Below are 10,288 nucleotides of genomic sequence, written 5' to 3'. Positions count from 1 at the left end.
ATCCCGTGGGATTTCACAAGTGGGGTCTGGGAAGGGTAGAGTGTATGCATACCTTACTACTACCTCATAGAGATAGAGAGGCTGTTTCCGAAATACCCTCAGCTCAAAAGACACATTCCCATCGGTTTTGATTTAAAAGAATCAAATTAAATACGACATTAAAATCCTTCTCTTTTGGTCTTGTATAGACGTGCGTATGGATATGTTATGTTTTAACTTCTTTTCTTTATCATATAATTAGTGAAGAGGGTAAATAGGACCCCGCATAATTTAGATATGTAATTAACAATTTAAATATAGTTTAATGTGTTTTAATGCCTTATCCCTTCTCTATAATTAACCGAATTCAGTTATTTCAACTATGTTAAATAATTTTTTAATATAATTTTTTTAATCTAATTTATTGGAATTAAAATTAATATTTAATAAACGGGATTTTTACAGATCTAAGGAATATATATGTGCAGATTAAATTACACGTAATGTAATTACATTCTCAACAAAAGTTTTAAACAATACTAACGTAAATCTTCCCACAGTAATTAGATCTTGTAAGATTTTGGAATCTTATCTAAGTTCATGTAATTAAATTACTAATCTCCTATAATTTTTTTATAATACAATCACGGAAACTCGAGTTTGACACTAAACAAATATAATTTAATTTGAATTCATAAATTAAAGTAAGAATATACATTGATCAAATATGTTTAAATGATTTATTTTTAAAGAAAAAACTTCGATATTTCTGAATTTCCGATATCGGTATTAGTTTTAAATCCAATATATTTCGAATAAAACAATTCCAATCAAAAACACTATATGGATATAAAGTATTAGCTGTAAAAAGCAATTTTAAATCTCTCTTGAATATCACATATTAGAATCCGCTCGAACAATTGAACTTTATCATAATTATAAAGAAACTTATCTTATTCCTATTCTAATTCATGTGTCTTACTTTGCTTTTATAATTTATTTCAAAAAATGTATATCTATTTCTATATTAAAAAAATTAATCCAAGTATTCTTATTAAATTTAGCTATAATGATACTCCTTTATGGGCACTGATGGAGAAGAAAATATTTATATACATATATTATTAGTAGAATCCTCTTAATTTTTCTTTTTTCTTTTTCTTTTTTTTTTTAATTTTGACTTTCCTTGATAAGAAATTTTGGTTCTGCCGATGCTTATAAAAATAACATGACAAATTTAATATTATAAAATTTAAATTATTTTTATGTTCAGTCAAACTAAATCATATAAAATAAAAACGTGGAGTATTTCCATATATAAAAGTTTGGAATATAAACTACAATTAATTTCTTATGTGTCACTATCCCAAAGAGCTCTATATAAATAGATATCCTTGTGTCTTTATAGGTTGTCAAATAAGGAAAAATAAATCAACAAATATATTTTATATAGCATGGAGGGAAATTCATCTAGAGGGAAAAAAACCATGCAAGAGAAGGAGGAAGTGAAATACCGCGGCGTTCGTAGGCGGCCGTGGGGGAAATTCGCGGCGGAGATACGTGATCCGACTACGAGGCCCGGTTCCCGACAGTGGCTCGGGACGTTCGACACGGCGGAGGAGGCAGCTAGGGCTTATGATAAGGCAGCATTTAGCCTAAGAGGACATCTTGCTACTCTAAATTTTCCTAATGAGTATTATAATCAACTCTCTTGTCCTCCTTTATATTATGGTAGCTCAATTTCTTCATCAACAAATGTTACTACAAATAATATTCCAAGAGGAAAAGGAAGTTCATCATCATCATCAACAACAACAAATTATAAAGCTAGGGAAATTATTGAACTTGAGTGTCTTGATAATAGTGTTCTTGAAGAACTTCTTGGTGTAGAAGATCCAAAAATTACAAAAAGAAAATAAGGTTAAGTATTGTAAACTTTATTATATCTTAGTTTCTTTATGCTCATTATCATAAATTATATATTCTTCTTTCGATTTAGAAGGAGATCTATTATTATTATCATTATTATTAATTTTAGTTTCATGCAATTTATTTTTTAGTTTAAGCTTATCAATCATCATCAACATGCATAACTTTGTATTTATTAGATCCTTTTGGAAAAGCAAATGACTAAGCTATATAAATTAAAAGGTGATCAATTGATGAATACCTAACAACATGAATTGTGGTGCCGTGATGGGACTGCTCCACCCTTAACTAAAGGTTTCAGGTTCGAGTCTTGGGTATAGAGAAAATCTTATTGGGAGTACTGCCCCCCAGAATGGGCCTTGCAATGCACGATCTGGATTTAATTGGAGCTCCAATGCGGACTCTGGACACCAAGTGGAAAAACCCCAAAAAATTGATGAATACCTTTTCACCGAAATTTTTTATTCTGCATAAGACACATTTTTTTTTCCATATCCTGTTAAAAACATATATGATGGATAATCTGAGACGATTTATTTTCTTATTATGATTTCTAAACATTTCTTGATATTTGATAAGAATTGTTGTTATGGTATCTTTGTTAAGAATGTGAAATGCTCAAATAGTAAGTTTGATATGTCGTCTATTGTTTACTTTTGACATATGAAGGAATAAAAACAATCTTTAATTTATTCCTCGAATAAGTCAGAAAGAAATAGGATAAGATAAAGATGGTATAATCAGATAATTACTTGAAAAAAAATAAAAATAGTGTGGAAAATTTGAAATAATTGGATACATTTGTCATTTCATTTACCGTAAACAGGTGAGTATTTTTTTTTCCACCCCAAAAAATGTTGATTTTGACCAACCAAAAGTTGGTTCAAACACAACAATTTGAAGGGAGCCTAGTTGAAATCCAATCTTAAACATACCCAATCGATTTAATTTAGGTGCGATGATTTAGTTCATGGTTGAGACCTTTGGTTCAAGTGTAGGTAAGATGGCTTAATTGTGCTGGGGAAAAGAATAAAGAAAGCATTTATACTATATGTACGCTCCATTAATTTGGCTTAGGGAGATAACTTAATTCTTAGAGCTCCACTCTTGCAATTGAGTCGTTATGATTAGGGTTGGATATATATTTGATTGTCAAAGCATTAAGGATAGTATTTACTATCTGAATTCTGAACTGATGGTTCACATTTTATAAGTAATGAAAAAAAAGATAGAATTGCCACTGAAAAACAACTCTACCAAGGCAAAGATGAGTTATCAAGAACATACGGGAGGTATGGGAAGAACATATTGGAGGTTAAAGATAAGCAATTGATCAGATTTAGTATAGATAGTACATGGCCAGTTGGCCACAACAGTTGGATCGACGACTCTCTTAGAGTTTCCATATCTGAGATCTCTATGGAACCTTGAGAGCAACTAAATGAACTATCTTCCTTTTACCTTTTGAGTGAAATGCAGAAAAGAAAGAAAATTCATGAATCGACTCCATCAACTCCTATGCTCTGACCAAATTACTCTTCATTTCCATTATCTTTACCCCCTCGGCCCTCGCCCCCCCCCCCCCCCCCCCCCCATAAAAAAAAGAATTACTTATAGCTAGACGGCAGGGGAAGGGGGAGTATTGTTACTTTCGGACCTATAACCCTTTCTTGTCTCTATAATATCAAGTGACATTGAGAGTGATCTTACTCTCTTTGTAGTGTGTGAAAGCTAGAAAATAGGCCAAAAACTGCCTTCATGTGGGTTAATTTTGGCACAAGAAAGTCTAATAAAATTTCATTAGACTTCCTTGTTTTGCACTAAAAGTGCCTATTTCTTTTGCAAAATAAGGAAAATTAACTGTTCCTTTATCTAGTGAAATCACTGTGACATTGAAGATTGAATCACTTTATGATTATTCCCCTTTGACTCATTCAAATGAAGAATCAACAGGTAAAGAATAAAGTTCAAAATGAACACAATAGTAAGGAGATGCCATTTCAATGGTAAAAAGGGATTATTGTCTAAAAATGTTCAAGATTAAAAGTAAGCAATTTGGATATGTTCGGTATGGAGGAAAATATTTTTTAGAACACTTAAAAACAGGGAAAATGACTTTTCAGTGGAAATTTTATTTTTATTTTTTGTTTTAATTTATTTTTTCTAGTGGAAGTTGAAACAACGAGTTTCTGAACACAAGAAAATAAGTTCCACTAGAAAATGACTTTTCTAGTGGAATTTGGGTGTTAATATTTATTGCTTAAATATCAAACACAGAAAATAAGTAAAAATCTATTTTTTCCCGAAAAATATTTCGTACCAAATAACACTCCCTTTGTCTCTGTCTATATACTATCATTCTATAGTAGCCATTAATTTAATTTGTTAGAAACTTATATGCTGATGATGATAACATTGGAAATTTCAAATATAACAAAGGGTAGTCCGATACACTAAAGTCCTCACTATGCGCGGGGTCTGAGAAAAGACTGACCACAAGGAAAATTTCGAATATATGATTTTCTTTAATAAATTCTGAATCTTCTTTTAAGATTACGTGCATGGGGAACATATATGGTGACACAATATAAGATAAGGTAGCTATTCCAAAAATGAATTTCGAATGGTATCTAGGTACGACTAATTAATTAATTGATTAAGGAAACGATACAACGCTACCTTTAATATTTATCAATTAATTTTGACATTTTGTGTTACTTTCCTAAATAAACATTGTGATTAGACTTTTATATATTCTTTTTTTGTCTTGTTCTGGAAAATTTAAGATGTGTGCTCATGACGCATAAGAAGATTAGCCAAAAAAATATACGTTTTAAAAACATTATCCTAAATACTACGCAGTAGCTATGTACGATTTATACCTTCAGGATATACAATTCACATATTATGTCTTAAAAGTATGTAAGTGTGTGATTCAACTATTCTCATTGTAGCATACTTTTCGAGTATATAATTATGTAAATTGTATAGTTTAAAGGTATACAACCTGCAAATTGTATATAAGAATTTTTTTAATATGTGAATTTTATAAATAGTTATTTATTTGGCATGAATGATAATGTAAATGTCCCTAAACTACCTAATCATACAAACATGCCTATCATATTCACTAATTCTCTCTGTAGTTTAAAATAATTACATTTTATATCACTAATTAATAATTTCATACCAGATTTCAAATTAGATACATCTAGATACATTTTTTTTTGCTATCAAATACATAAAAATAGGGAGAGAGGTGAGCAAGAATAGGAGGAAGGCGAGCGAGATTGATTTATGTATCTCAGATACATGCGAATCACATTAGATACACACTAGAATACACATTAGATACATGTTCTACTGTGATTCGCACATATCTAAGATACTAAATACGCGAGCGAGATGTGAGCGAGATTTGTCTTTGTATCCAGATACATGCGAATCCACTTGAATATAGTGTATCTAGAACAAATTACACCTAATTTTGACCTCATATATCCCGAGATACATTTATTTGAATGTATTTAGAAGCACCAAAATCTGATAAGATTCGTAATATGACAAAGTAATGTATATCTAAGTAATTAGCTTCTAAAACTAGTAATTACCGTTCTTTTATTACACTATGAAATCATGTCCAAACCTAATGAAAATATTAATTCATTACTTCATGAGTTTGGACATGTTTCCCGATATACAATCTAATAGAACGGATAAGCATAGGTATAAGTTCAATTCCCGCTGTCCCTTCAGTATTGTTTCCCGATATAAATGGAAAAAACAAATTAACATATACTCCTTCCGTCCCATTTTAGTTGTAATGATTTCTTTTTTGAGAGTCAAACTATATGAATTTTGATTGATATTTTAAGATATATTTTTTTATCATATTCATATGAAAAAATTTATAACTTATAGTACTTTTCATATAATTTTTGAATATCTAATTTTTTTATTTTCTAATATTGAGTTAAAATAATATAATTTAATTTTAAAAATTAATCAAATTAACTTTTAAAAAATGTAACATAACAACTAAATTAAAACGGGGGAGTACTATATAGCTAGAGACAGATTAATGATCCCTTACTATTAGGAGAAATTGTGTCCCAATTTATGCAGCACGAATATGACAGGTATCAAAAATATTTTGACATGGACTCAATTTTATTAGGTGTCAGCAAATAATAGTCAACCTCATGAAGAAATTATCGAGGGCCGCAAGTTTTTATCAACTTGGTTTCTTTTTGTCAGTGATATACCTGACAAAAAATATAAATGGAAAAAACACTGCTAAAAAATTGTTCAGAGAAATGACAATTAGTATTTATATCACAAGGACTTTCTTGTGTTGATATTTCAGCATTTGCATTAGCTAACAGTACAATTGATGTGTTACAAGCATTGCAACATCAACTTAATTGCTACATTCAAACACCAAAAAAAAAAAGGATAAAATTTTCATAGTGAAAATAGAGTATAGGATAAATAGACCAAAAACATTATTCAAATTAGTGGGTAGAGCTAGAGGGACAGAAGGATTCATACCAAAAACATTATTCAAATTAGTAGGCGGAGCTAGAGGCACAGAAAGGGTTCAGACCAAAAACATTATTCAAAAGTGGGCGGAGCTAGAGGGGCAGAAGAGGTTCAGACCGAGAACATTATTCAAATTAGTGGACGCAGCTAGAGGGGCGGAAGGGGTTCAGACCAAGAACATTATTCAAATTAGTGGATGGAGCTAGAGGGACGGAAGGGGGTTAAGTCGAACCCCTTTTTTCGTAAAAATCATATTGTATATATAAAATGAAAAGATTTCCTTTTTTTTATTAGGTAAATATAATTAATAGATGGTGAACTTCCTTTAGTAAAAAACGTCTTGCTTCCGCCACTGATATTTTGAAATGATCTTTATTTCCTCTTGTTTGTCTCTTCATCAAAATCAAGAAGTTCCTCCAACAACTTATCATCCAAGTATTCAAATTCAAGAACTTGCCTTGATGACGATGATGAAGCCATTGATGATGAAGAAGAAGAAGAAGTAGCAGCATGACTATAAAAATGTGAAGAGCTACAAGGCAAATTATACTCCTCAGGGAAATTAAGTATAGCTAAATGACCCCTCATTGAATAAGCCGCCCTATCATAAGCTCTTGCTGCTTCTTCAGCGGTGTTAAATGTTCCTAGCCATACACGTGCCCCTTGTCGCGCTGAGTCACGTATCTCTGCTGCAAATTTCCCCCATGGACGCCTCCGTACGCCTCGGTATTTGATTTCTCCTCCTCCACCACCACCACCACCATTCGTTTTTCTTCCATGGCTAAAAGGCTCTTGTTCCATGTTTAATTTTATTTCATGGCTTATTAATGGACTATATATATATAAGGTTGCTAAGTGATGTTGGCGCTTATAAAGGGGTAAAAAAATTTGGTCTTGGTTTTAAAAAATGGAAGGTGGAGATTAAGACACGTGGAATATCCTAGGGACCATAAATCATGTTCTCACGTGGAGAAAATTAAAGAACCTTCTATGTAGACCAAAGTTTTGATGCAGTGTATCTGGATTGGTCAAACGATGGCTATTGAAAAAGAATTCAAGTCTTCTTTCTTCTTTTCATCAGCTTTTAATTTTTGCATGCATGTGTATTGACCTCCTTTTGGTAAGATATATGTTTCAAGGGGTCAAAATCATTTATACCTCCAAACTTTTGATTTGAAAATTAAATTCTGCCCTTAACTTTAAAAAATAATTAATCTTTTTTTCTTATTTTATGCAAAGTCTATTTTATTCTTATCATTTTTAACCATCCATCTATATAATATCTTTTTATATATACATTAAGTACACATGTATGAATGTATTATGTACATATATATTTAATTAATTTTTACTTATCTATTAGGCATAGTACATTAACATGCTCTTTAACTTATCAACAGTTGACATCTATGTCCTACAACTTATGGATGGACACAAATAGACATTTAAATTAGTATAAAGTTAAACAAATAGACACAAGTGTCCTACATATAACATATATAATATATTTTCTACATGACATAACACCATCAATTCGAGTGTATCTAACGCGAATTGTCATGTAGAACACGTGTGTCTACTTGTTCAACTTTATAAAAATTTAAATGTCTATTTGTACACACCTAAAATTGAGGAACATAGATGACAACTGAAGTCAAGTTAAAAAGACACGTTTATGTAATTATGCATATCTCTTATTCTCTATTATCTATGTAAACAAATGTTGCTTGTCATTATTGAAATATTTTTTAAAATTATAATTTAAATTTTTTACAATATAAATAGATAATATTTTAAGAAATAATTATGAAATATCATTATTTTTATGAATTATTTTTTATTACTTGCATCAAAATATGTTTATAAGGTTATCACATTAGAGATTTATTTAAAATCAATAACATTATTTTTTTATTATGTTTATCTGTTTATTTGTTTTATTAGTCAACGACATTAAATTATATACTCAATCAATATTTTTCCTTTTTCTTTTTTGGAGTGAATTAATATTTTTTAATAAAAAGGTTTATTATATTGATTAAAAAATAAAAATATTATGACTTTAAAAGAAGTATAAAAAAATAAAGATTGATATTGTAAGAGTAGAATAGACAAAGAATGATTATTTCTCAAAGTTGATGAGGAAGTTTGATTTTTAAAATAAAATTTGGAGGTGCAACTAATTTTAATCCATGTTTCAAGTAATTAAAGTTTGATTTAATGAATAAAAAGTTAATTAAGTAATCTTTAAGGTGATCTTTTTAAAGGTCATCTTTTGAAGGTAATTGAGCAATTTTTTACTTTGATGAAAAGTGAAGAATTAAATGGCTATTTCATGATTAGAGGTATTCAAGTATGATAAAGTGACCAAGACACATGACATGTTTTTAATTTTGTTGCGTGTGATTAGTTAGCGTGACACGTGACGCATGTTGCACATGAATGAGAGAAGGTTGGCATTTGTGACACGTGTCATGCCTTGTAACGATTCGACTCGGAGTTAGATAAGATTGGAAAAATACGCAAAAATTTTATTCGACTGAATCCCACCATCCCGTCATAGCAGGATGGTACCGCCTGAACGACGCCGCCAGCGAGGGAATGTGGCCGCCAGAGCGGGAGGACGTGGGTCTAAATTTAAGTCGCGATTTTTTTATTTCTTCCACTTTTCCAAGTGTAAGTTAGATGCGAGGATTACTGCAAAAATCCTTCAAATGATGCTCCTAACTAGGAAAAAAGAGGGGAAGGAATCTCAGCACCAGAAGACGTTTAACCGGTGAAATTCAAATCTTATCTTGCCCGTAGAACATCTAGAACCAAGGATTTCAGCAGCATTGTCCCTCCACAGTTGCTTGGCTCCCAGGTACGTTAGGCTTATCTTTTTTTAGTAGTAAATCTATACCTATTGTGTAGTATAGAAGGAAATTTAGTGAGAAATCGTATAACTAAGTTGTGGTCATGGACACGGGTATAAATTCGGTTGTGTTAGGGTCTAACTCAAATGTTAGTTGGGTTAAAAGGTACTGAAATGATTTGGGGAAGTGTATTTGTGATGATATTATTACATATAGACAATTATTTTATAATGGACATAATATTGTGTACAGAGATATAAAGCAGGCATGCATTGAAGATAAACCTTAAGGTTTTGGTAGTGTAGGTGACGGTTGTTTCCCGGAATTGTCTTATGTTTGTATTTGAGTTACTTATGATATGTCTAGATGTATATAGATAAGGGAAACATGTTAGTCTTTATATAAATGATCACTTCCTGACTTGTTTGTGATGAACCTGTTCTGTTGATATAATGTGATCCATTGTTGATAGTTGTGGTTGGTTTGCATAATTGAATCGGGTGTAACGTTGCGACACATATTTGGATCGGATATCACATTCCGACACATTCTTGAATTGGGTGTCACATTCCGACATACATATGAATGGATTGGGTCCCCTGAGAGTGCCAAGTATCTGTGTGTGGATGGTCCCATGAGAGGACCTGATTATAACTGTATTTCCATATAATAATAATGTTAGGGGTAAATGAGCCATGGATGAAGGACCTGTGAAGGGACCTTTGAGTTGAGATTTGTTAGTTATAAAAATATGCGAGTATGTATAAATTTATTGTGGTAAGAGGATGGGCCGTATTAGATTTGGTGTGACATATGTGTTATATGAAGTATTCTATGATCATAGGCTTAGAGGTGGAAGTTACTTGTTCAGAGACAGTTTTATCATTGAGGTGTCCACGAGTAACAGTGATAGTAGTAGTGGTTGCCTATGAATGGGTTAGTGTGGAAGTGTGGTTGTGGAATGGCTAGGCCTTATGTGGTGA

At 31.3% G+C, this 10,288-nt stretch overlaps 2 protein-coding genes across 2 annotated transcripts; one reads left to right on the top strand and one right to left on the bottom strand.

Annotated features, from left to right (window-relative positions):
- Positions 1-1,408: 1,408 nt before the first annotated feature.
- Positions 1,409-1,898, top strand: LOC129881853 (ethylene-responsive transcription factor ERF098-like). The gene has a single exon (XM_055955962.1). It carries the CDS (start codon positions 1,434-1,436, stop codon positions 1,896-1,898), a length of 465 nt encoding a protein of 154 aa, XP_055811937.1. The 5' UTR covers positions 1,409-1,433.
- Positions 1,899-6,210: 4,312 nt separating this feature from the next.
- Positions 6,211-7,857, bottom strand: LOC129883711 (ethylene-responsive transcription factor ERF096-like). Its single transcript, XM_055958322.1, has 2 exons — positions 7,823-7,857; positions 6,211-7,282 (listed from the first exon to the last, which is right to left on the bottom strand). The coding sequence occupies exons 1-2, from the start codon at positions 7,855-7,857 to the stop codon at positions 6,823-6,825; spliced, it is 495 nt and encodes a 164-aa protein (XP_055814297.1). The 3' UTR covers positions 6,211-6,822.
- Between the last annotated feature and the right edge of the window lie 2,431 nt (positions 7,858-10,288).

Source organism: Solanum dulcamara, chromosome 3, assembly GCF_947179165.1.
Source record: "Solanum dulcamara chromosome 3, daSolDulc1.2, whole genome shotgun sequence".
NCBI classification, from domain to species: Eukaryota; Viridiplantae; Streptophyta; class Magnoliopsida; order Solanales; family Solanaceae; genus Solanum; species Solanum dulcamara.
This window is presented reverse-complemented; position numbering and strand designations above follow the sequence as displayed.